The sequence below is a fragment of the Fukomys damarensis genome, unplaced genomic scaffold, assembly GCF_012274545.1.
Source record: "Fukomys damarensis isolate Sample0158 unplaced genomic scaffold, DMR_v1.0_HiC HiC_scaffold_19, whole genome shotgun sequence".
Taxonomy (NCBI): Eukaryota; Metazoa; Chordata; class Mammalia; order Rodentia; family Bathyergidae; genus Fukomys; species Fukomys damarensis.
Window position 1 is genome coordinate 63,457,389 of NW_022900931.1, and position 27,658 is coordinate 63,485,046.

At 48.2% G+C, this 27,658-nt stretch overlaps 1 protein-coding gene across 1 annotated transcript in view; it reads right to left on the minus strand.

The window, feature by feature from the left end:
• Zc3h4 (zinc finger CCCH-type containing 4) overlaps positions 1-26,966 on the minus strand; it is a 37,073-nt gene extending 10,107 nt beyond the window's left edge. Inside the window, 11 exon segments of the mRNA XM_019210081.1 lie at positions 4,176-4,285; positions 4,757-4,868; positions 6,505-6,615; positions 7,153-7,292; positions 7,374-7,470; positions 7,950-8,104; positions 9,509-9,731; positions 11,499-11,609; positions 11,884-12,103; positions 26,663-26,724; positions 26,949-26,966. Coding sequence (XP_019065626.1) covers positions 4,176-4,285; positions 4,757-4,868; positions 6,505-6,615; positions 7,153-7,292; positions 7,374-7,470; positions 7,950-8,104; positions 9,509-9,731; positions 11,499-11,609; positions 11,884-12,103; positions 26,663-26,700 — 1,317 coding nt within the window. The 5' untranslated portion in view covers positions 26,701-26,724; positions 26,949-26,966.
• Positions 26,967-27,658: the final 692 nt, after the last annotated feature.

The following is a 27,658-nucleotide window of genomic DNA, read 5'->3' on the forward strand; positions in this document are numbered from 1 at the left end:
TTTTTTTTTTTTTTTTTTTTTTTTTTTTTTTTTTTTTTTTTTTTTTTTGAGATAGAGTCTCACTATGCAGCCCAAGCTAGACTCAACCTCCCAAGTGCTGGGATTACAGGTGTGCACCACCACACCCAGCACCCTGGTTTTTTTTCTACCCTCTCCTCCCACAAGCCTCTCCATGGTCTGGGCCCCGGATGGACCATGCGCCCCTCACCTCCCTGGCCTCCACACCCATGCCTGTTTCCCCACTCCAAGACCACCCCCCAACACCTGGCACCACTCTTATTCTCAGAGTCGCCCTGACCCCAGCCCTCACAGAGGCCTCCTCACACCTCCAGGCTATGTATGCTCCTCCAAGGCCACAGAACACAGCTGCACTTCTCTCTACCACTGAACGGATGAGAAAACGTGGCCACTACCCACTTCTCCATCTTTCCTGGGACTGAGAGCCACTGGGCAGTTCAAACACAGTAGTCACACCCAGGAGGCACCTGCGGGACCCTTGGCCAACTGGCTGGACTGAGGTATTCCACAAGGGCACCCCAATTCCTGGGAGTCGGCCTCTTCCTCAGGGCCTGTCTGCACTCTACACAGAAGTCTCAGGCAGGCCCTGTGGTCGCACTTCCACCACCCATCCGTGCTGGGCAGAACAAGAACAGCCCCTCCCAATCTCAGCTGCACACAAGGCCTCTCTGCCCACAGCCCGAGGGACACCTGGGAGGGATACAGATGGGCTCCCTGCACCCTGAAGTCACATTTGAGCCCCAGGCACAGACATGTAAAATACCTAGGAGAAAATAAACAGGACTGAACCCAAACTGCCGGCCAGTCCTTCCAACGCAGGTGTTGTGGCAGGGCACATCGGTCCCCAGGCACATCTCATGGGACACAGCCGACAGCACCGCACTGAGTCCCAAAACCCTCTCCCTCGCACTGACGGTGATCAGAAAGCCAGTCACCTTCTCAACCCTAACAAAGGTCACACTTGCACAGGTGCAAAGGGTAGAGATCCAGCTTTGCCACGTAAGTGAGCTCAAGGTAGTTAAATTGGCCACAAACTCTTAAGCTGTTTTCCCCAAGCAGAAACAACACAAATGTCCTTCAACTAATGCTTGGCAAAGAAACTCAGCCATCCAGACAGTGGAGAACGACTCAGCAACCAACAGCAATGAGCCTGGGTGAATGAACAACTGGGTGAATCTCAAGCACTGTATCCAGTCTAAAGCCACACCCCTCCATACACACAAAGGCTTCCATTTATATGATGCTCTTTTCCATATCTGCATTGTGTGGTGGTGGCAATAACTCTACACGCTGGTCAACCCAGGTGCACGCCTGTAATCCCAGCATTCAGGAGGCTGAGGCAGGAGGATCGCTGCAAGTTCGAGACCAGCCTGGGCTACATAGTGAGTTCCAGATCAGTCTCAACTACATAGTGAGACCCTGTCTCAAAAAAACAAAACAAAACATACATGCTGGTCAAGCCACAGAACTGTAGGCTAACCAGGAGTTTTCTGGAGTCCAACTACACCTCACAACCTCACTATAAAAAAAACTACTGACAGGGCTGGAGATTTGATTCAGTGGTGCTGCCGGCTGCCTTGCAAGCACAAGGACCTGAGTTCAATCCCCAGTACCAAAAACAAGACAAAACAAAAAAAAAGTACTGACAGGCATGGTGGCACATGACTATAATCCTTGCACACGGGAGGCTGAGGCAGGAGAAACACTGGAAGTTCGAGGCCAGCCTCGGCTGCAAAAGGAGTTCAAGGTCAGCCTGAAGCAATAACAAGATCCCATCTCAAAAAAGAAAAATGAAAGAACAAACCTACATGTAATTGAAGTACTGAAGGTAAAGGACCAAGGTGTACAAACCTTACTCTGAAATGCTGGAAAAAACAGTGTACATGTGCACACACACCCCTACACTAAAGCCCACGCCTAATTGCTGGAAAAAACAGTGTACATGTGCACACACACCCCTACACTAAAGCCAGCACGCCTAATAAAAGGAATGGGACAAAGTACCACTGGCAGCTGAATCTGGGTGGAGGAACTTCTTGTTATTCTTGCTACTCACTCTCAACCCCACACAGGCAAATTTCCAAACACAGGCTGGATGACAGGAAACTCACATTTCTAGACAGACGGAAATGTCACCAAGTGCAAAGATGAAATTGAAAGAGGGAGGGTAAAAAAGCAGAGACACAAAGCCGGGCGTGCATACACACATCTGTAATCCCAGCACTCTGGGTGGCTGGGGCAGGAGGACTGCAAGTTTTCCCAGCATGGAAAACTAAAAACAGAAAAACAAAGGCTAAAGGATGTGGCTCATTGTGAAAGCTTGGGGTTCAATCCATAATACTGGCCCCCCGCAAAAAGGGCAGACAATATAGCAAAGGGTGGATGGGGCCTCATCCTGAGTGGCACTACAGCTCGGACCGCCAACAGGCTGCCAGGGGAGCGCCCCAGGCTTTCCTGAAGGTTCACTGAGGCCCTTCCAAGAGGGGTGGTGCACATTTTACTTTCTGACCACCCCAATCCCAGCATGCTTTTTCATAGTTTGCCAGTCTTGAAACCCACACACTTTATTTATTGATGGTACCAGGGACCAAACTCAGACTCTTGCACTTGTGAGGCAGGCGGCAGAACCACTGAGCTAAGACCCCAGCCCAAAACACCCACACTTCAGATAAGGGACAACAGTGACTCCTTAAGAGGAACTGAAACATGCCACTTTGTTTATATGAGGGCCTTTGGAGCAGTGCTGTTCAGTGTGGAGGACAGTTAAGTGCTGGACCACTCTGCCATAAAGAATAAGCTCGAGGGGCTTGAGACATTTCCATTTAAAAATGGATGCACTCATGTTTAAAGATCTCACTGTTTCTCTGGTGTGAGAAACCAAAAGTGCAAATAAAAACCAAAATGGGAAGAAGAACATGGCAGGAGGGGAAATGAAGGAAGGGACCAGAAAAGAAAGATAATGGGAAAAAAAGGAAACAAAGCTTCTGTAAATGAGGAGGGGAAGAGGGGTTGAAGGGAGGGAAAGGCAATGGGAAAAAAGTAGTAAGATATATCATGTACAGATACAAATTCCCTATGACGGGGGTGTGATCATTATGTGTAGCTAAATTTTTTTTCTTTTTAGTACCGGGAATCAAACTCAGGACCTCACACTTGCCAGGTAGGCACTGTACCACTAAGCTACACTGCCGGCCCATGTATATCTAAAATGTACCCAAAAAACCCCACAACCAAATAAGCCATATATATATATGGTACAGCAGGGGATGGCCAACTACTGACTGGGACAAGTCAAACCCCTACCTGGTCTTTTTTAATATACTGGGGATGGAACTCAGGACCTTGCACTGATGAGGCAGGCAGTGGAACCACTAAGCTAAATCCCCAGCCTCCCCATCTGTTTTTTGAAAGTAAAGTTTTACTGGGAAAAAAAATGGCATTATGGATTAAATAAAAAATTGGTGGAAGAGCTATGGTGGTACATTCCTGTAAGCCCAACTTTGGGAGACTGAGGCAGGATGACAACTGTGAGTTCAAGGTCAGCCTGGACTACACAGACCCTGTCTCAAAACAAAAACAGAAAAAAGAATAGATTTTAAACAATTAAAATAAAACTGTGGTACTAGAAATACTAAAAGGAACTGAGTGGCTCAGTTGTTCCTATTGAAGCAAAACTCTAAACTTCCAGCAGGGGGCAGCATTCAGTTAGCGATCACAGCCCTCCAAATCAGAAAAGGGGCCACCATTACCTGTACTAAAGGAGAATAACTGGACTCTAGGTATTTACTGATTACACACCTCTACAGGGATAAGACTCTCAAAGGAAATGGCAAGAGCAAGCCCTCCTAGGGTGAAGTAGAGGTTCTCTTTTGCTTCCCCAGGGCTCCTCCCTACAGCCCTGCCACCCAACAGGGCGGTCCTGATGGAGACTCTCAAAGCTAGCTGATGTACTGATGGTCAGCCTTCTTGTCTCAAAAGCTAGCCAATCTCTTTCAACTTCTGTGAACAATGAGGGGGATGCGTCACCTGGAAGTGTGTCTGCTCCTCCCCCGTTATTCCGTGGGAATCTGTATGTCAGTAAAGTGAGGACAGCAGCAGCGCCAAGCTCATGGAAGGCAGGCTTCCTGGTTCCTCTGGGCATGGCCCTGCACCCCTACCTTATCCAGGAGCTCTCGCGTCTCCTCAGTCAGAGGGTCGTGGGAGAACATACAGTCATCCCCATTGATGCAGTTCCCAGTGGTGTGGTACAGCTTACACGGAAAATCACGTTCACAACGAGTTAAGGCACATGCTTCACCTGACAGGTCCTACCCAGGCAGAACCCACCTCCTCCGTTCTGGAGATCAGCGTGAAGCCCAGAGGTGAGCTGACTTGCTCAGGTTGCGCACTGGGTCGGCGGCAGACCTGAGATGTGGCATGGCTCGCAAAACTCCTATTCCAGAACAACTTCTTCCCCACCAACATGGCCTTGGTGCTGTCCTCAGACCCTCAGCAGACTGGGGATGCTAAGAGACCTGCCCAAGGTCACAAACTCAGGCCACAGATAAGACAGCGCACGGCTCGTGCTCTGAGAGAACGTAAGTATGCAGGTGTGTCTCCGCACACTCATCTGAACAGCAGGAACAGCAGGCCCAGCGTGGGGCAGGGGTGAGTGAACAAAGTGGAGAGAACAAGAGCAGAAGATGCCAAGACCCCTGCTTCACCCACAGGAGCAGCAGCAGCTGCCAGCAAAGGATATCGTGCATGTAGGGGCAGTGCTCAGCTCGGGCGCAGAACCCCGTGATGTAGAACTTGCACAGCTCTCGCTTCTTTGGCAGTTCGATGTCATGGCTAAAATTACAGTGGTCTCCCTGGAAGAGGAGGACAGAAAAGGGTAAGATAAGACGGTGGTGCCACGAGCCCTTCATCAGACCTGCGTGCAAAGGGAAGCAGGGCCGTCACGGCTGGTGTGCAGGGGGGCTGAGGACAGAACTGACGCCCCCAGAAAGGGCAGCTCAGGAAAGGCAGGTTTCCCAACCTTGAAGCTTCTGCCCCAGCAGGGCCACCGCAGAGCCTGACTATGCGCCCTCCTCTTGGGCCTCCTCGTCCCCTAACAACCCCTCCTCCCTTCTCATGCCACTGTCTTGGCTGCTTCTTTCCAACTCTCTTCTCTGTCTCCTCTTCTTTCCCTCCTGCTCACTACTAGGTTTTTTACTGTTTGCTGTGTGGCAACCAGGGCTTGTCACCTACCTGCAATCCAGACCCACACTTCTTCCTTCCTAACAGAACCCTTATTTTGTCTGGGGAAGAATGTGCCTACGGGCCAGGGATTTGGCTCAGTGGTTCTGCTGCCTGCCTCACAAGCGCAAGGGCCTCAGTTTGATAACTGGTACCAGGAAAAAAAACAAAAAGAATGTGCCTAGCTAAAAATACCCCACTTCCCAGCTTCCTTTGCAGGACCAGGAAACAAGATGCAGGCAAAAGCTCACAAAGAAAATTCCTGAATAAAAAAATTCCTTCACCCATTTTTCTTCCTCCTAGCACTTGGATGTGATGTCCAGAGGCACTGCAGCCACTGTGCAAACACAAGGACCAAAGCCACATGCTTAATGACTGTAGAGGGTAGGAGGAGCCCAGGCACCCAAGGGCCACTGACCGCCACAATGCCTTGGGCTGCTCACTTGCCCAGTTCTTGCTCTGAGACCAAGGTCAATGTGCTGAAGCCAGTGGGGCTGAGTTTTCCTTTATGTGCAGTCGAACAATCCAAGCTACACAGCACACCTCGGTGAAATCATGGCTTGTGTTCCCCATTCCTCACAGGAATCACTTCCTATTTCTAAAGACAGAAGTTCCTCTCTATCTGCTTCCTTTTACCCTTTGGGACAGCCACTCCTTTTTCTTTGCTTATACATGTATTTCAAATCTCTAAAAAAGAATAAAAATTGTGACTGTAATACAGAACGCTTCACATACGTTGTATTCGTTTGATATACTATACCAACTTCTTCCCTAGGCAGATGCATGGGAGCAGCAGTCCCCGAGACAAACTCGGTTACTCGCTCAGCTACACTTGGTTCCTGCAGAACTCTGGTCACTGGTCCAGCTCCAGGCACTGAACTCTTCAAGTCTACAGCCAAGCTGACTCCACCCGACACTTCTGTCTGGATGAGCTAATGATTTCCTCTCAACCCTTCAAGTTCAGTAACTTAAGCATCAACTTGTAAATCCACTTGAAGCCATAAGGATTAGATGAAAAATTTGATTTAACAATAAAAAATTCTCTAAAACCAAAAATAATCTTCATGTTGTTTTGCTCTTGGTCCTCCTTACTCTGAGAATTGAACTGAGTCTCTTCCAGGTCTGCCCAGGCATCTCTCAGCACTGACAAGTTCCCCCGGGACCACAGATCTCCATACAGTCACTCCCACCTTCCCTAGAGTTGGGGTGACCCTGAACGTGCAATTCACGGAGGCCACTCGTCTTGAGGGTGGCTGCCCAGCTCCTTACCCATGTGCACCGCCCTTCCACGAAGTACTTGCAGATGACTTTGCCCTTCTTGTCAGACTGCTGGTGGGGCTTGTCATGGTCACTCCTCCGGTAGCTGCCCCCACCGCCATCCTGTAAGGAAGTGTGGTGTGGAGTGGAATGGAAAGGAAAGGAGGGGACAGGACCTGGACAAGTCAGTAACCGATGGGAAAGGGGGACGAGCACTTGTTAAGTGCACAACCAACACCGAAGCTGCATACAGCTGGGCCTGGGTGCCAAGTACTGGTGCTGGCACAAGAAAGGCGCTGGAGGTCCTGAGCTCTGCATACCTCACAGGAACACACCCACCTCCCAGAGGATGGACAGGCCACGGCCTTCCTGTGCGACTGTCCCAGGCTAACTGGCTGAGTTACTAAAAGCTGCTGAAGCACAGAGACTCACTAAGGCTGCATGTGCTGCTAATGATGGGAGCCCGAAAACACAAGAAGGTCCCACCAGGAGAGCAGTCCCCACAAGGGAAGATACACACCCATCAGCACCCTGGGGACAGGATAAACCTACAGAAAGGCTGTTTGAAGAAAACTGAAAACCAAAAACCAAAAAACCCCCAGTAATTCCCAGAAGGAGCCTCTGCCAAAATCACCAGATCAGAAATAGGAGTCTACTCACGCCCATGTCATCATCATAGAAGTCTTCGTCATCGTTCATTCCACCCTTGTTCATCCCTCCTCGGCTGCCACCTCGGCCACGGCCCCGGCCCATCCCTTTCCCTCGGCCCCGGGAACCCCGGCCACGGCCTCGACTTAACCCTGCACAGGGGAGAGAGGGCGTCAGCCTGCCAACCATTGCTGGGTCCCAACCACAGCACACCAGCTCCCAGCCCTGCGCACCTCGGCCTCGGCCATCCTTGGACCTGCGGTACTGGTTCAGCTCCTTGGAGTATTCATCGTAGTCATCGTCTCCCATTGGCTCCTCGCCTTCTCCATACTGGAATCCCGGAGAGAAGGAGAGGGCAGGAAAGCGTTATGGAGGACGCGACGAACACTGCCCATAACTGTGTGCTCTGCCCTCCTGGAGGCAGGGGACCAACTCTAGGGGCTAAATGGGATGCCTGAATGGCACACAGTGGCCAGCTCATCACGCCCTGGCACGGAAAGAGTAGAGGTCAGCACCTGCACGCATCCTTCTTGGGGCAGGAGGAACACACAGGTGCCTGACTGGTAAGGCATGGAACTCTAGGGGGTATTCCGGAACTTGTCTCCAAGGGAGGGACTTTTTCACAGCCTATCATTCAGTACCTTTTCTATATCATACCATGTAGAGATTTTGTATGTTCCAAAATAATTTATGCACAGGAACCCGCTGTCCAAGGCCTCCTTTCCTTCAGCCTTCCCTCCCACGGTGTTCGCAGCCCAGACTGCACACCCACTGCACTACAGTCTCCCAGGGGCTGCAGGAAACCTTACCTCCATCTCCTCCTCGTAGAAATCCTCCTCGTCCTCTGGGTGGTCTCCTCCCACGGAGCCTCGGCCTCGGCCTCGGCTGCCCCTGCCGACACCTCGGCCTCGAGATCCTCCTCGGCTTCCTCGGCCTCTATAACCCCTGCCCCGGCCTCGGCTGCCTGCCAAGGATTTGTTCGGTGACCTCATGGGGAGCAACCCCACCAGTGATATACAGGCAGCCCTCCCGCAGCCCCACAGCAATCACCGCCTCCTCTGCCCCTCAGCGAGCCTTGTCCCCTGCCCCTCAGCGTTCTGGACAGCCGCTGCTCTGCTTCAAGGTGCCTGCCCCTGAGGGCTGAGGTGCCCAACAGCAGCTAGCAGCCACATGCCTAAGGAGCACCTGACTCGTGGCTACTCCAACCTAAGCAATGTATGAAAGGCACACCAGATTTCAAAGACTTGTGAAAAAAGAATATAAATTATTTCACTTGTCTATTTGATTTCTTGTGCCAGCCATGGTGGCACACACCTGTGATCCCAGCACTCAAGAAGAAGAGGCAGGAGGATTGCTGTAAGTTCGAGGCTAACCTGGGATACATACTGAATTCAAGGCCAGCCTGAACTACACAGCAAAACCCTGTCTCCAAAAAAAAAAAAGTTTATTTTTGTTTGGTTTGTTTCGCTTTTGGTATTGAGGATCACACTCAGGACCTTGCACTTTCGAGGCAGGTGGCAGAACCACTGAGTTAAATCCCTGGCCCCAAAAAGCGGTTTATTTTGATTTCACACTGAAATAAGATTTGGAATGTATCAGTTAAAAAAACCAGTTGTTAAAACTTATTTACTTTTTCCTCTCACTTTCTCAATGGGGCTCCGAACATGTAAAATGACATGGTGGCTAATGTCTCACTCCACCTGACAGTACTGACCTAGGGTCTCCCCAAAACACAGGGCATACTCAAAAGGTGTCTAAGGAAAGACAAATACGCTGCCACTAACAATAATCAGGGGTCGCAAGTCTGAGTAAACTCTGATTCCAGCTGGTAATCCCAGCACTTGGGAGGCTGAGGCAGGAGGATCACTGAGAGTTTGAGGCCAGCCCTGTCTACGTAGGGAGACCCTATCTCAAAAGACAAAAACAAAAGGACCCCGGGCAAGCTGTCTTTCTGAAAGGAGACAGTTCCAAGAAACCAGACTGGGTTGCAGTCTCTGCTGCTTAGCCCTCACCCACCCTGCTCCCAAGGCTGCAGGCCACAGGTTCAAGGTTCAGAGGTGTGGCAGTGGCTTGGGCTACACCCATACCTGGTCAGGTGATGCGAGCCAAGGAGGAGGAAAGGAGTGGACAGTTGATACACTTTAAAAATCCACGCTTCAGCCAGCCTGGACTTTTCCCCTGCCTCCCACCAGCCTGGCCAGGAATATTCTTCCCGACACCCTTGGGTGGCTCACTCCAGCCTTTCTCTTTGCACACTTCCGCCCTTCTCGTGCCTCCTAAATGACCATCTGTGTCTCCATCCAGTCCTGGGAGGCACTGCCTGCCTCTGCCTGGCCTTGCCCTGGAAGAGATGCTGCTGGGTGCTCACCTCGGCTTCGGCTGCTGCCCTCCTTGGAGCGGCGGTACTGGTTCAGCTCTTTGGTGAAGTCATCGTAGTCATCCTTGCCGATGTCCTCCTCCTCGTCCCCCTCGTACTCTCCGTACTGCTCGTTCTCATAGTCTTCGTACATGCTGTAGCCCTTGCTGTCCATCTTGGAGTAGGACTTCTTGGGCAGGGACGTGCTATGTGATGGGGGGTACTGCTGGTGGGACTGGGAGAGTGGAGGGGGACACGAGCTGGCACTGTGGCCTGGCTCTCCCCTGAAAGGCTGGAACAGCAATGTGTTGGCCCTTCACAAAGGAGAGCCACTCAAAAGGAAGCAGAAACAGGTCCTGCAATCCCCAATGAACTAAGGGCGAGAGACGGTGTTTCGCAGCAATGCAGGGCAACCACATTTGGGAGGGCCTGTAGGCAGGAGGTTCTCTGCACTCAAAATCACTCTAGCACCTTGGAAGTCAACCACTGTCCTGCTTGGCAACCACACTGAAGAGCAGTTTCAGAAGATGCTCTCCACAGTGTGCTCCTGCCAAGCGGTACTGGAGAAGAGGAAAACGCATATACACAGAAGGAGCAAGATGTCTTTTAATGAGAAAATGGACAGATCTGGAGGTGTGGCTCAGTAGTACAGGACTTGCCTAGCATGTGTCAGGACCTGGGTTCGATCCTTAGCACCCCCAAACAAAGTAAGTGGACAGAGTAACTGTCATACGCTCAGACAACAAGGCAAAGAAATGAACTATACAGCAATGAAAAAACACAGAGAAACCCTAAACACATGTTGCTGAGGCAGGGTGCTATGGTGTATGCTTGTAGTCCCAGCTACTGGGGAGGCTAAGGCAGGAGAATCACTTGTGCCTAGGAATTCAAGGCCAGCCTGGGCACCACTGCGACCTCCATCTCAAAAAAACAAAAGAATATAGGGCTGGGGGTTTAGCTCAGTGGTGCTGTACCTGCTTCAAAAGCATAAGGTCCTGAGTTTGATCCCCAGTACAAAAAATGTATATACTGCTAAGGGAAAGAAGACAATTTTAAAATACTACAGATTGTCATATTTCAACTATGACATTCCACAAAAGGCAAAACTGTGAAAGATCAATGGTTGGCAGGGAGAAGGAGGCAAGGAGGAACAGGAGGAGCACAGACAGTGAACTACTATGTGACCCTAGAACAAAACCCAAAGCTCCAGAACTGTAACCTAAGTGACAGACACCAATGGACACTACTGTATTCATACACGGTGGGTTCCGCATTATAACCACGCACCGTGCTAGCCCAGGAGATTACGATGGCTGGGTAACTGTGGTGTGAGGTGGATAACCATATTGTTCAGTTCCCCTTTTGTTGTTGTTTTTTTTTGAGATACTGTCTCGCTGTGTAGTTGAGGCTGTCTTAAACTCACTACGTAGACCAGGCTGGCCTCAAACCTGCTGTGATCCTCTTGCTTCAGCCTCTTCATCATACCTGGCTAGTGGATTTCTTATGTGTTTTTTGGGAGGGGGCGGGGGAGTGTACACAAACCAAACAATGTAAACATATGCTTAAACAGAGATGGAATGGAATGGAATACTTAATCTCTGACTATAAAACCTTTTAAAAAATTATTAATTTATTCCTGATCATTTCCTTCTCTTGCCATAAAGTCACTTACAGACAGCAGAAAGCATTCAGCTGTGACCTAGACTAGTGAGACATTCTGAGTTCTGCCAAGGCTATGGAGCAGACACAGCCCAGAGAAGGCTCGAGAGCAAGCCTTACAGACATCTGTAAGGGTTCAAATCCTAGCTCTTCCACTTAAGAGCTGGCAACCCTGTTGAAATTTTCTAAACCCCAGTTTCCTTACCTACAATACCTAATACTGCAGGGTGAAAATCTATGTAAAGCTCATGTAAGAAATCCCAAATGTGGGAAGAACTCTGTAGATACTGGCCCTGTGGTACTCCTGGCCTGCTGGCTATCAGGGTCCAAAGCAGTCACTCACCGGTGCATACGGGGGGCTGTACTCCCGGTACTTGCGGTGCCCCTTCTCACTAGGGCTGAAATCCGAGTCATCCGAGAAGTCGGAGAAGTCGTCGCTGGAAGAAGCATGGCGCTGCAGTGACAGGGGAGGTGGTAAGTGTTTGCTGCAGGCGGCCACCCTGCAAGTCAGCCCCAGAACAAGTAATGCTGGACTACATTCGAGGACGCAGTGTTCCACCTGAAATGCCTCACCTGGGGGCACTCAGTGGCAGCGGAGCGTAAACTGCCAGCTCCTTAAGAGTCTTTATCCACACAAGGGCAGGTAAAACAGTATTAAGAGTGCCCTTCGGGCGGACCAGGCAGGCCCCATGCCAGCAGTGCAGCAATGAGGACCTTGCTGGACCTACTTTGTGTTTGGATTTCCTCCTCTTCTTTGACCTCCTCTTCTCCTTCTCCCGCTCTTTTTTCCGTTTCCGCTTCAACCTCCTGTGAGACTTCTCCTCGTCTGAGTCACTATGGTGCTTCTCCCCCTTTTCTTTCCGGCTTCTCTCTTGCCCTCCTGGAGTGTCCTGGGTCTCCTCCGCCCCATCATCTTCCAGTTCACCTTCTTCCAACTCACCATCTTCCCTAAAAGCAACCCCAAAGCCAGTATGAATGGGGGCGGTCTCAACAGCAGAGCCCAAGGGCTCAGGGTGAGGACGCCCACAGGAGTGGAGGCAAAAGTTAGGATCTTGAGGACAGGCTGCAGGAGGACATGAGGACAACCCCGAATCCTACCCTCAAAAGCACTGTGCCTAGTCTAACCAACTAGGATGGGTAGAGGTACAAAAACCACTAAGATGTAAAGGCAGGGGCTGCAGCTTAGTCCAGTGATAGAGCATTTGCCTAGCATGCAAAGCCATGGGCTCAATTCCCAGCACCATGAAAAATAAAAAAATACAGGGACAATACCAGCAAGGTTGTGGACAAACCCATGCTAGGATTTCCTGAGTGTTCCATGAGGCCAGCCTTCTCAGAAGATGGTAGCCAAGTTCCGTAGTCACATGAGTGGAGGACAGGAGAGCCCCACGTGGGGCTGCCAGGTGCCTCACAGAACCTCTCCATCCAGCACCCACTCAACTCACACTAGAGCACCTCTGAAACCCACTCGACTACAGAAGTGCCTAGCCAGGGATCCAGGACTGGCACCCCTCCCGCAGCACAGCAATCTGGCAGCTGGAGGTTGTGGCCCCAGGAGATGCTCAGTGAGGGCTCAGATGGTGACCCTGGACAGTGGTGGGAAGGACTTGGGTCTGAACCGGGGGTGACATACGGCTTCCTCTGCTCCTCAGAGATGGGCCTGGGGCACCAAAAGACTCCACAGTGGTCCCATAACAGCCACTGGTGAAGATGACCTGGGGCCTGGGCTTTCAGGTCTGATCTACCTATCAGTCCCTACCTGGGATCGGGACACAGATGGACAGCGACGCCAAGCAACTAACTAGAAGGGAACTCTCCAAGGCTGAAGCTGGGCCCCTTCTAAGCTGACGCTGCTTTCCCCTTCCCTTCTGACTTGCTTCACCTCCAGGAACCCCTTGTGGCTCCTATTTTCCTTCGCCACCTTGCCCATGTCACCCAATGCCAATACTTTAAAAAGTAAAAGTGCTCTCCAAGCATGACAGACACTACCAGCAGCACGCTGTGGGCATGAGGAGGGGGTTTGGAAGTGATCAGGGAGGACAGCAGATATGAAAGAAATCCAGCGTTTAAGCCAAACCCACAGACACAGTTCTCACAAGTACAGAAGATGGTGTGTGTGGCGGGGGGTTTAAATTTTAAAAGCTCCAAAAGTTCCGCATGAATGTCTATAGCAAGCTTTGTGTGTGAGCATAAAAATTTCGTCCATCTCTGTTAACTAGGACACAAAAAGAGACAAAAGATAATCTCAAAAGTAATGAGGCTGCCGGGCGTGGTGGCGCACACCTGTAATCCCAGCACTTGGGAGGCTGAGGCAGGAGGATCACTGTGAGTTCGAGACCAGCCTGGGTTACAGAGTGAGTTCCAGGTCAGCCTCAACTACATAGTGAGACCCTGTCTCAAAAACAAAAACAAAACAAAACAAAAAAAAGTAATGAAGCTGGGCCCAGGGATGCATGCCTGTAATCCCAGCTATGAAGACAGCTGAGGTAGGAGGACTGCAAATTCAATCAGCCGGGGCAATTTAGTCAGACCCCATCTCAAAAAAGGGAGGGTACATACAGCTCAAAAGCAGAGTACCTGCCCAGCATGTAGGACACTCTGGGCTCAATCCTCACTACCACAAAAAATAAAAAGTAACAAAACAAGCCCAAAGCAGAAGAGGCCTTGGCTAGGACCAGAACAGCTAGGCAGAAGCCCTTTAGGCAAACCAGACCAGGAGCCCCAAAGGTCTAGGGGATTTGTGAGGAGAACAAACCACCACTTCCCGAGGACCCTCCATGGCCCTTTCACTCACATTACTCCTTTGTCCACCTTGGAACTGCGCCCCAAACACCAAGGAGCCCCTCAAGAAGAGCTTTTCTATTAATCTCATGCCCAACCCAAAGAGGAAGGGTCTGACTTAAATCCCAAATAGCCCCGCCTCACAGATCCCCCAAAACAGAGTGCAGCACCCACAGAATTCAGGACACAAAGCTCTTTCTGCCATTTCAAGGGAAAGGACAGGAGTGGTGACAATATGCACCTCCTGTTGTTTCTTCCTAAACTCCAGGCTGTCTGGGACCCTACATGGAGACACCCAGAAACCTCTGGACAGGAAGGGTGGCATTCCTGACAAGTGAGGCACCTTCCAGCCAGGCAGGAGCCACAAAACCAGCAGGATAGCCTCACCTACTTTTTAAGAGCACCACCTCACTGGGAACTGGTTTGGCCCCCAGGGAGCTGTTACTCAGTGATTCAGCAAACTTCCTGCTGTGTATTTATTCACTGGAGGTGGTGACTGGAGTGTCCCCAAGGGAATACTGTGCCCAGACCAGGGCCACACCCTAGAGAAACAAGGGGACAAACAGGAGGAGAGGCAGACAGGGCCCAGAGTCAGTCTGGAGAGGTACAGGCTGAAATTCATGAGGAAAAACTGAACAGAGAAGTGCCATCCACACTGTATTCTGCAAGGGGAAAAACTGAAGAGGTCATGAACACCACTCAGGCTGCAAGTATTTCTGGGTCCCTACACAGTACCAGCTAACGAATTACCTGCCTTTTGCATTTTCCTTACAGGAAACTGATACAAGGACATGAAATTCAGTTTAAAAGGCGGCCTCCATGACATGGATGGGTCAGCTAAGCCAGAGCTGGATAGCAGCCCTAGTGACCCCACACAACAGGGCACAGCAAGAGAAGGTCTTGTCCAGGGTCACCTGAGGTATCCTCACAGTCCCCCTGCCACAGCTGGCCCTGACTAATGACCGGGCTGCTCTAATTTAACACGGGGACGTTAGAGACACTACAACAAAAGACCACCGAGGGAACTCAAGAGACCTTAACCATCATCCAGAGTGATTCTGGAAGAAATCCTTTTCATTCTAAAGAATTTTTACAAAGGTAGCAAGTACAGCAATCAGATCCACCTACAGAATTCAGCCAAAGAGGAGGAATTCTCTGCACTATCTCTACCAACAGCCCCAGGCACATCTGGGCTCAGTGAGATTCTCTGCACACCTTTCTTACAGAATGGGCAGTGAAAATCTAAAACTTTCCCCTTAAAGCAGTTGAAAAACAGGAATTTCACAAAGATTACTGATGATTCATAAAGAAGCACCAAACTGGTGATGATGCTGGTTGGCTGGGTATTCCCAGAGCCCTCCAGCCCTGTCCTGCCCTCACACTCCTATAGCCCCAGGCTGACTCTGCCAATGATCACATGGGCCATGCTCTTCCAGCTAAAAGGCCTGCGAGAATATTAGGTCTGACGACTTCCTTCAGACTCTGCTCAACAGAAAGAGAAAAGAAAAGAAATCAAGCCCATTGGGAGAGCGGGTAAAATCCTGAGGGCCATTCATACAACCGCACAAAGCAGTCTAAAAAAATGGCAACCAGGTTTAAGCAGTGCCACTTAATAGGCTGCCAGCAAAATCCATGTCAGAGTGGGATTAAATACCGAGGGAGCACACTTAATAGACTGTGACATAATCCCCCAAGCAAAGTGGGGGAAGCCCCACCGCGCTAATCATTTCAACCTAGACCTGCCAAACCCTCTTGAGATCAGCCTGCAGGAGCAAATCCTACAGGGCCAGCCTGTGGAGGCCACTTTATTCCCAGAGTCTAGACCGACAACGCCTCCCTATCCCGCAGCCGGGTCAGTGCAGGAGACAGACCACCAGCCACACTGCACCACACTTTGGAAATGGCCCCCAGGAAGAAATGGGGAGAAGACCACACCTGCCCAGAGGCAGACTGCTGGCCTGAACCTCCAGGACAAAGCTTCCTGGGTATTCAAGTTTCCATTTTCAAAGTTGGCTGCTCTTCCTCTTGGGTCAAAAAATAGATCTGGACTCCTGGCCTAAGTAACACCTACTGGGCCAACTCTACGGGGCGCATAAGTGTGCAGGGTTCATCACATACCATGGGCTTGGCAAAAACAGTACTGTACTTGGTAGAGACCTGCTACACCAAGCAGTCTGGTGGCTTGGGCACCATGTTCTGCCTGCAGACCAAGCAACTCAACCAGCTCTGTCTCTTCCCTAGCAGGCACTCTTGCTCTATAAGACCAGCCTTGGTGCTTGCAACTGTGGAATGGGTAACACATTAGTACCTACCTCGAGGAGCATTAGGGTCAAATGAGACAAAAGGATGAAGCCCCTGACGTGGGAGGCAAGCACACAATGAGTAGCAGATAAACAGAAGCTACAGGTTTGAAGAACCAGCTAGCATGAGCATACCTGTATGTATACAACCCTAGACTGGCTTACACCCACCATGAAGCAAGATCTCCACAGGGAAGGGACAGGCACCTGTTCCTGGGAGACTGATGGCTATCACCCTCTCCCAACCAACGTAGCTGGTAAAACTGACAAAATCAGTATCTCCCCTCCCTCAGCTTTCATCTGTGTTATGCTAGAAAGCAACCAGGTGGCTGACCAATAGGAAGAGAGACAGGCAGAGCCAAGAACCAGGAAGAAGGAACAAAAAGCCCTTGGGAGAATGGCAACTGTCTAGATAAGAGAGCCAGACAGCCAAGCATGCTGATGCAGGCTTGCAATGCCAGTACTTGGGAGGCTGAGGCTCGAGGATCACTGCAAGTTCAAGGCTAGTTGTCTGGAACACATAGTGAGTTCAAGGCCAGACTACACTACATAGTAAGACTGTCTTTAAAAAAAAAAAAAAAAAAAAAAAAAAGAGTTGAACAAAGTTGAAAGGAGCCAGGGACTTATGGCTCCACCTGGTTTATGAGGGGAAAAAGAAGAGGCAAAGCCCAAAAAGATGGAAACTCATGGGAACAGTGGCTATTACCTGAAGCTCATGAGGCAGCTAGATTAATGTGAAGGTCAGGGTTATGATCCTTAATTGCCCAGGCTCTCAGCAAATTGCCTGGGTAGGCTCTGAATGACCCATTAACTAGGGACAAAATTACGAAAATTACAAGGAGGCCCAACCTCTTCAAATCTTTAACCACCAGCCTAAGTACAGAAATTTAAGATTCCGGGGCTAACCCTGCCAGATGCAGGAGCAAAGACCCCAAGCCTTTCCTTTAGAAGATCAGATCAGGCTTCACACTTAAGGGCCCCACAACCTTCCCTTGACATAAGAAGTAATGGAGCTGCCACACAGGAACCTGGCAGGGCTTTCAGTGCCAGGAAATCCTTGAAATAAATCTCTGGGCTCTGCACATGTTTTTCAGTATCCTTACTACCAAGTTCATCAACCAGAAATGGAGAGCAACAGAGCTCTGTGTCTCCCTTCACCTCAGCATTCTCAGATGTGGTCACAATGCTCTCTGTGATGTCACACCTTTCCACGGTAACATGCCAACATCAGAGCAACCAGTTGAGTGGCAGGCATGGGACAACCCTGGGAAAGGAAAAGCCCTACTGCCACCACTCGGCATTTCACTTCTGTACAAGCAAGACAGTACAGAACATGGGCATCCAAACCCAAGCCACCACCTCTCAGCAGCTGTAACTTGGGGTACCAGAGCAATAGGAATCCAGACCAGGTATTTAAGACATTAACTATTAATTGTTAATACCGTTAAGAAAGACAGTAGGTTTTATTGCTGTATAAAAAATAAATCCTGGGCTGGGGATTTGGCTAAGTGGTGCCACCACCTGCCTCCTAAGAACAAAGACCTGAGTTCAATCCCCAGTACAATAAACAAACAAACAAACAAAATCTTGCCAGGCGTGGTAGTAATAATCCCAGTACTCTGGGAAGCTCAAGCAGGAAGATCTCAAATTTGAGCCCATTCTGAGCTACTTAGCTAGATCCTTTCTCAAAGTTAAAAAAAAAAAATTAAAATGGGCTGGGGTCTGGATTCAATCCTCACTATGGAATGGTGGCACATACCTATAATCTCAGGTATAGAGAAGTTCAGGAAGGGGGACTTCAAGTTTGAGGCCAGCATGGGCAATTTATCGAGACCTACTTTCAAATAAAGAGCCAGAGATGTAGCTCATGGGCAGCGCACTTACTCAGCACATGTGAAGCCCTTAGATGGGAAGAAATTAATTTGCTTATAGGGTGACAGCTGGAAGAACGAGAATTAGAATCTGAATTTGGGACTTTTTTCTTTTAACAGTAAGAAAATTGAATCCAACTGGGCGTGGTGGCGCACGCCTGTAATCCCAGCACTCAGGAGGCTGAGGCAGGAGGACCAGCCTGGGCTACATAGTGAGTTCCAGGTCAGTCTCAACTACATAGTGAGACCCTGTCTCAAAAAACCAAGAAAAAAAGAAAGAAAGAAAGAAAATTAAACCCAGAGTCTCACTCATGACAGGCAAGAGCTCTACCATTGAACTATATACTTGTAAGCTCTCCCCTCATACCAGGGATCAAACTGGATCGAATTCAGGACCTTGCACTTGGCGAGGCAGATGCGTCAGATAAGGCACCACAGAGCTAAATTCCCGGCTCTACCCCTAGGCTTTTCTTATTCTAAGAGAGGATCTCTTACCCAAACTGGTCTTGAATTTGTGATTCTCCTGATTCAGCCTTCCAAGTCCCTGGGATTACAGGGTGTACTACCAGGACTTTTGACTCCAAGCTCTAGCTCTTTTTTTTTTTTTTTTTTTTTTTTGGTTCTGGGGATCCCCCGCCCTTGCGCTGCAACGCAGGTGGCAAAAATCACTGAGCTAAATCCCCACCCCCACGCCCACCCCCGCCCTCTAGCTCTTCACATTTAGAAACTAGGGCTGGGAATTTAGCTCAGTGGTTCCACCGCCTGCCTCGCAAGCACAAAGACCCAAGTTTGATCCCTGGTACCAAAAAAACCCCCCAAAAAACAAAAACAAAAAAATCAGAAATTATTTCAAAAAGAATAATGTACTAAACAGGCCAAATGAGAAAACCACCCTCACCCTGAAATTACTTGAGTGCAAAAAAAATCAGGAATGTGTACATAAAACAGTAGCATGGTACCTTGGTACTCATTGTCAATTGGTTCCAGAAGGTGAGATGAGTACCAAACTTGTTTTGGCTGGAAAGGGTAGTAAGTCACAAGTCAATTGACACTGGTAAATTCTAGCTGGTATGCATATGAGGACAAAATTTACATCAAGTGTGCTGAGAACCAAATGCAAAGAGTTTCACAGCAGCTGGGTCCTAAGTTATGACTATATTCCAAGAACTGGCAAAATGAGGTACTAAGACACTGCACAAGTTTCTTAAAACACCTCATCCCCCCACCCCAGTTTCTTCAACTGTGAGGAAAAAGCAAGGATGGAACCTCCAGGATGAGTTGTGGGGACAATTCCATAAGCCTATGTACACAAAGCAGTGAGTACAAACCCAGCTCACCAAATGCTTAGCAGTAGTAAAAACTACCAAAATGCAAAGATACGACACCAGCACAGTCCTTCCAATATTAAATAAAGAGAACAATGGCATTCAAAAACGTGACCAAGTATATTTGGATGGTTTAGACGATAAGGAATGCACTGAAAGATCTAAAGAATCCTAGTGAAAAACAAATAGGATTCATCCCAAAGTAGAAAGGAATGCATATACACAGGAGATAAATTAGGAAGGCCTGATAGGAAACAAGTGTGCAGCACCCACAATTGGGATTCTTCCTTGCATACAAATCTCACAGGCAGAACATTCCCATCTAAAACAAACAAACACCCCCTACTCAAGCCCCGAACCCCGCAAACCTGCAATCCCAGTACTCAGCAGGCTGAGGGAAGACTGCTGCAGGTTAGAGTCCAGCCTGGGCTACACAGCCAGACCCTGTCTTTAAATAAAAAAAATTAAAAAAAATTCCACCCCAAACCTTTACGATAAAGGAGCCTCATGGAGACAAGGCTGCCATGTCCTTTGCCCCAGCAGCTCTTCTTCCACTTCCATAGCTCTGCAAACAGCCCCAGTGACTCTCAGATCCAAGTTTCTCCTGGCAGATCAACCTCTGGAATTTGCTTCTCAGGAATTGAGTCTTCTAACCACCTTCTCATGCCAACAGTGCTTCAGATGGCTGAAAGCTGCAAAGGTATTGGAGCTCACCCAAGGCAACCCAATATCTACTACTCCCAAGGGAAAAGTCTAATTATTTAACTGTGAACATAGACGGCATCTTGTTTATAATTTTTTAGGATAATCAATTTCGTTCTATTCAACATACTTTGAACTAAAACAAAGAGCTACTATTTTCCTCCTAACAAGAGAACTGGCCCTAAGACTTGAAATTTCTGGCTCACAACAAATTTCTCCTACCAGTTGCAATTATCTGTTTACAACATTGTAAACTTCCAGTCACCTGTGGACCCCATAAAGGAAGACAAAGAAGCTCACAATCACCCTGAGTTTGCAAGCCCAAAACAGGATCAAATCCAGTCTGAGATACCCACAACCTTCAGTCCCTTTCAACATGCAGGATAATTTCCTCAGAACCTCCTCAGCAACCCAAAGCACTTAAAGGTCCTTGAGAGGCTGCCTTTTATCACAAACTCATTCTCTGAGTGTTTATCAAGGGCTTCCTGATTGGCCAGAAAGTAACAGACAGGCTAAGCAAGGACAAGAACAAGGCCTCCCAGGGACATGGCCTGCAATGCAGTCAATCCACTTTGGTTATTGTGACTGCTGCCTGGAATCCCGGGGAAACCTAAACCCTGGTGTCTGTTAGGAAAATGAGGAGAGCAATAATTCAAGCCACCTGCACTGGTCACTTAGCCAAGTGACACTAGCGTTGGGGCCCAGATCCTTGAGTTGGGCCACTCTCACACTAGGCCTCAATTGGTCTAGTTTCTAGTTCTAATGAATTAAAATCTCTTCTGCTTAAGGGTTCAAAAGCCCAGGTTTGAGTCTTTACATTCCCTGGAAGAACCAGAATTCAGGATATGCAGGAGCTGCTGCAGACCAGGGACAGGGGAGTGATGCAGTGCTCCACGCTGACTCCCTCCTACAATTGAGGGGGGCGCCTGTGCCACACCACAGACGGCGGAGGCCAGCAAACTCTGTCAAGGGCTAAACAGTAACACTGTCAGCTTTCCAGGTCAAGGGTCCTATCCCAAGGACTCCCTGCTGCCAGGTGCTACTGCTGACATAACCAATGGGTGTGGCTGTCTGATGAACTTTCAGTATTAAAAACAGGCCAGTAGGGGTGGCTCCCAGTCACAGGTTTTCAACCTTTCTGACCTTGACTCATACCTACTCTCAAACCAGTTTCAAGAAGCAACATTTAACTGCCTTCTCTTATGTTGCTGCTTTACAACTGTGGAGATAAATCAATAAATGGACTTCACATCCTACTAAGGACTGTACCTTGCAGTTTGAAAAATGTACAAGATCTGGGACAGTATAACAGTGATAGAGATAAGGCCTCCAGCATACTAGTTCTGTGACCAGGACAAGCGACTTCCCCTTTCTGTTGCAACCTCACCCCTACCCCCCAGACCCTTCTCCCTGGCCAGGTTAAATAAACTAAGGTAAGAGGCACTCAGCAGGGGCCTGGTGGGTAATCTTTGACCTTCCCATCTACAGTGCACAGGTGGAAGTGGCACTGTCACCCTTTGGGGAGACAAAAGAGACTGGCCAGATGGACACAGAAGTCATCCAATTTGCCAGCCACCCACCGCTTTCAACATCTACCAGCAGAGGGTACTGCAAGGAAGAAGTGGGGCAGCAGGCGGGCTACACCAGCTCTGTGAACCCAACCTGAGCCTTAACTGGGACAAGGAAGCCAGCCTCAGATAGCTGCTGGGCCAGCCTGACTCCCGATGATTCGGCCTGTGATCAGGCTATGAGGCCTAACCTTATGATTTGTTTTGCTTTGGTTTTTTGAGACAGTCTTGCTGTGCTGCCCAGGCTGGCCTCAAACTCAAGATCCTCCTGGCCTTAGCTTCCCCAGTCCTGGGATTACAGGTGCAGGCACCACACCTGATGCCTACCCTTACAGCATTTAAGGCATTTACTTTGCACCTGAGGATTAGAAAATTGCAATAGCAGCAGCAACTCTTTATGAAGACCAGAAACAGCAGAAAGGTCAGACAGAATGTGAAGCTGGTAAAAGTTAACAACCACCCTTGCCCATCTGTAAATAAAGTCTTCTGGACAGACGGACAGGGTCCTTGCACACTCCAACAAAAACATTTCTGCACTAAGAAAAGCATGGGATAAACCTGGTCACTGAATAAACAAAATCTTAACCGACTCTGCCAAATTACTCAGGGGTGTGGGATTCTTGAGGCAGGACAGTCTGCGCCCTCAGACTTTGGAGAGGGTCAACAGACTAAGGTGGTATCACTGGTTGGTAGTGGGATGAGGCCCTAGATCCCTGGTTTCCCAGTTCTCAGGAGCCCTACCATGGCTGTAGCACTGACTCAGATTCGAAGTGCAAAAGATACTTGACACCCAGGTTTGGTGTTCACAAGTGTAATCCCAGGTACTTGGGAGGCTGAGCTAGGAGGGTCAAGAGTTCAAGGCCAACCTGGGTGAGAACCTGCCTCAAAATGAAAAATAAAAAGGGCTGAAGATGGTGGAGTACTAGCCTAGCATATACCAAAGCCTGAGTTCCACTCCCACTACAGGGAAAAAAAAAAGATAATTGACAATACAGTCAGTATTAGCTCAAGACAAAAGGGCCATTTCAGCATCCAGAATACCACACTGGGCTAGCAAAAAAATGCTGTAAGATGGCTTCTACTTTCAAGCCCAATCAGCAGCTCTTTGCAATTAAATAAGCTGACCAGAACCGTAAGAGGTGAAAGATAAACCAACTTTCTTCAAAAATACAGATATTGGGGCCTGGGATTTAATTACTGGTTCCACTGCAAGGACCCGAGTTCGATCCCCAGAACCAAAAAAAAAAAAAGAAAATATATGTGTGTATATATATATATGTATATACACACACACACACACACACAGACGTTATCCTTACTTCTATTTACTCAGGAGATTGTAAAAACATTCTATTTAGACTTGCTCCATAGTCGGGAAAGTATTGTGAGTGTTGCCCTTGTATCTGTTTGGCCACAATGACTCCAAGACATATGCACTATGCTCAGGGCCCACTGAACACTGCTGGGGAGGGACTAGGCCTGGACACTCTTATCTGGCTCCAAACCCACAGTCTTCCTCCACATCCTGTTGCCACCTCTTTCAAAAGGATGTCACCACTTCCCTGACAAACAAGGAGCTGAGTCACCAATTCAATCAGATGCAACATGGCAAAAAAATTTAAAAACCAGAAAGATCCTTTATGCAGAGCAATCTGATCAGGAAAAGTAAAAGTAAACTATGCTCCCAGCAAATATCCTGTGTTCTGCTACAAAACAAATAAATATTCCTCATAATAGAGAACAACTAAATCTACCACCAACCAAGAGGCCCCCATCTTGATTTTTGTCACCAACCGATCAACAATGATCCCACTGGGTAATGTGCCAATAATCTAAAAACTGCCCTCCTCACATTATTACTAAGGCAACACAAAAAACTCAGCACAATGTCATCAAGTCTGCATCTGCATCAATACCAAAAGCAAACAGTTCTGCAAGGATGATCTAGGCCAAGAAATTTGGAAAGCCAAATCCATGGAGACTGGCTCCCCCTTGATCTGTTTTACCTCTTTCATCAAAGTGAACTTGAAGTGCCACCAGAACTGGCAGCTTCTCCATACTAGGTTCTAATTATGAAACTGGCCTCAAACCGTTTATCCCAACAGGATTCCCTCCACCAACGAGAAGGCTGCTCCTAGGGTTCTGGGATTGGCCTAATAAACACCAATTGCCAGAAAGCTACAGAATGTCTCCTTTCTTCTCCTGCTGTATTAGTAGCCCTGCTGCCTGTCCAGCTACAGATTAAACACCTTGCTCAACTTGGCTATTTCACTATGTGCTCTACCATTCAATCTCCCCACATCGGGGCAGAACCAGCTGCTCCAGCCCTGGAAGATACTGTCCTCAGGGACCACAATTAGGTTCTCTGGAACATGGTTTGACTTAAAGTGATCCACAGAGACTTGGAAACGGTTTCATTAGTGATTTTCGCCAGAGGTATTTACTGTAACTAGATCTGGCCTCTATAAAGAGATGTTTCTAAGGACTGAGCCACAAAAATAAAATGCAAGTGAACCGCGAAAGGCAACGTTGAGACAGCCATTTCTTTTCATTGGAAAAATAATATATCTAAGAGCAAAGAGCAGAGGTGGATAAATTATTAAAAGATGAATCACAGACCGGGCCCAAATGAGACTGCTCTACATTTGACTGCATGGAAATATAGAAATGTAGTAGCCAAATGTTCATCTCAACCCGTCAAAAGCAGTAAACAGCTAAGAAGGCCTTCATTTTCACAGGTGCAAAATACTTTTCCCATGGGATCAGCCTTCCTGGATAAGACAAAACCAAAGGACTGGTTTTCTAAAACAGCTAAGTCTACCTAAAATTCTGGCTTGTCAAGAATCAAAAATTAAACCTTCAGAGCAAACTGAAACCCTGACTCTCAGGATCAGGAAGATAGGATAGACTGGGACTAGGAAGCCCTTTTGGGAAATCTCTTATTTTTCCTCTAGAAGAGCAAATTTGAGACAAATAAAAAAGGGATTTTAACTAAAATATCCATATTTTCATGGTCACAACATGTCTTTTTTCTAATGGGAGATCTCGATTTGCTTTCAAAACCTCTCCCAGAAAGAACAAAAATTTGAAAGGTTTTAAGTGTTTCAGATTTGCTGTTAAATCAGGCATTGAGTGATACCCTTTTCTTTTTCTTTTGCAACATCCATTAATTTCATTTTTAACTAATACTGGTACATCAGTTTGGGGGAGAAAAAAAGGTAGTACTGTGACATTTCAAAAACAAAGTTTACCAAAATGCAGTCTGACTGAATTACTGGGGCTTCTTAGACTTGATGGATGAGATTTCCTCAAGGAAAAAATAAACCCTTGTGTTGATGTGCCTGAAAGCATCTAAATGTTTGGAGAAATAGTTTCAGATTCAGCTCACTGTTAAAATTTTCACTTACAAACAATACTGTTTCCTTAACATTGCATTTTAAAAAGTAAACGTAACCATTCTTCCACAATTCAGTAATCCTATAAACTTGGGAGAGTCATCAGTTAATATCCAGTTTTTGCTCTTAGCTCCTAGAAGAGGAATTTTATCTAGGATGGGAAATTTCAAATAAGTGCAACTCCTTTTCAGCCTGGACAGTGTGTTCAGTTTGTGCTTTGGACATTTTCCGCAGGATCCTATCCATTCTGGGGATTTTTTCCTCCCATAACTGACTATACACTAAAGACCACTGCACCACAGTTAAGTTGTGAACATATAAGAACAAAATACAGGGCCTAATGAATTGTAGTTCATGTCTCATCTCAACACGAGTGAACACATTTCTCCTAATAGAAAAAAAGAAACTGTCTTTTGGAGAGGGCTAGGGCAGTGTGTTAAAAAGATTTCTCTAACAAAGTATGTCAGGGACCAAAGTGGGCCAGAAGGAAAATGGAACTTCAACGTGTTTTGTCTTTTAACCTAAAAACTTATGCTTGTAAAACACATCAGAAGTAATGTTTGGTTCCGCAAGTCATTTCTGTTCTTTTCCTTTGTACGTGTAGGATAGGGGACTGGAAGTGTTCTCTCCAACATGACTGGGCGTGTAACACATTTTGCATCAACTTTCACGGTCAGGCATGTGCTTTCCAACAAAGAGCAGTGGAGACAGGAAGAGATTGGGGCTTGACACAGTTTACACATTTTGTGCTTCAACAGTACTTTACAAATGACTTGCTCAATTTAAACGTCCATCACCATTAGAGACATTGGAATAAAATGAGGAAAATGGATCTACTTGAACCACAATCTTTTCGGCAGGGAGGAGGGGAGAACTTTAACTTGAATGCAACTATCACATACCAAATTCAGTAAACTTGTCTCCTATAGGTGGACTTGAAGTATCCACTTTCCTCAAAGATGAAGGCTGGATAAAGTAATGGATTGATACGGACAGAGGGTTGCCAAGAGTCTGAAAACATGGGCCTATTACATAGATTTTTGTCATGTTACAGTAATACTTTTTTTCTTTGAGAAAACTGTGTACGTCAAATTTTTTAAATTTAACATTGAAAGGATGTGCAAGTCTAAAAGGGCTCAACAGGGTTAGAAACCTGATTTGAACATATAAATTCATTCTCTCAAGCATCACTTTGGTCTTAAGGCGAGGAGGAAGGCAGGCAGGAAAAGGGACAAAAAGAGGAAGATAATTGAATTACTCAATAAAAGAGGCTACTTACCATCCCAACCCATTGTAAGACATACACTTCTGACATAAGAGAACTCCTTAGAGGTCGAATAAAGCGTGTAAGCACCTTTGAGTAATGCACCTGCCCCCAGAGAGGGGCCCCCGGAAGGCCAACGTGGGCTTAGCGAACAGACCTTTGCTAATCTGTTTTATTTCCTTGAACTGGAGTCGGGCTGCGAAGGGCTGCGAGTCCCAGGATGATACATTTAATTAAAACAAAACAGAAAAAAAAAAAAAGAAAAACAAAGAAAAACAAAAAAATTTTTGTAAACGCTCACCAAACTGCTGCACTTGTGTCTCTGAATGTGGGTGGCATTTCTTTTAAAAGGCAAAGTATGGTCTGTGAAGGAGAAAGGGAAAAAGCGGAGGTGGGAGAGAAGGGGCCAAGGAACCTAAGGTGGAAGCCCTGGCTGAGACCCCCCGACTGGGCTGCGCCCGATCAGCCATCTGTCCAGCGCGTTCTCTTCCTTCCCCACCCCCACTCCCTCAAAGACTCGCTCTCCTGACGGCTGCACCCCACCTTTCTTTCTCAAATCCTCTCTCCAGCCTCTTCCCCTACCCTACCAGGAATGGGTGAGCGAACCCTGCACCCCAACGCTGTCGGCTCTAGCAAGGCAAACAGGTCTCCGAGCTCACCCTGAAAGGCGCGGGGCTGGCCCCATTATCACACGCCACAGAAGGGCGTGGGGGACCCATTTTTGCACTTAAAGGGGCAAGAGGCACCCTTTTCCACCCCCTGCCAAAGCACAAGGAAACCTTTTCTCTCCGGTAAAGGATAGTGCCCCCTTTTACCTCGAGGGAGGGGCGACCCCCAGGAGAAAGCTAGAGGCAACTTCCTCTCCCCTCCAAGCTAAGAAAACCAAACACCCCCTAAAAAAGTACGGCTGAGGACCCTCCCCCAGGTCACCTACCTACGAAAAAGAGGGGCCCCACCCTCTAAGAACAAGCGTGGGGAAAGGGCTTTTCCCAAAAAAGAGGGGGTTTCATCAAAAGGGCTAGATGCACCCCAGTTGTTTTCTGGGGTGTAGGTAGAAAACACCGCCCGCCAAAAAAAGGGCAAAGGAGCCGCCATCAAAGGTCCCCCATTAGAAAGACTGACTGGGCAAATCCCCATTTTCTGCCTCCTAAGAAAGCTCGGATCCCTATCCAAGAAGGGCAGGGCGCACCTCCCCCAGGAGAAAGGATACTGCCGGGGGCTGGAAGACCCCAACTCCATGCCCCTAAGAGCGGGGCTGTGGCTCGAGATCCCCCCCAAAAAAGGGTCCGGGAGCCCC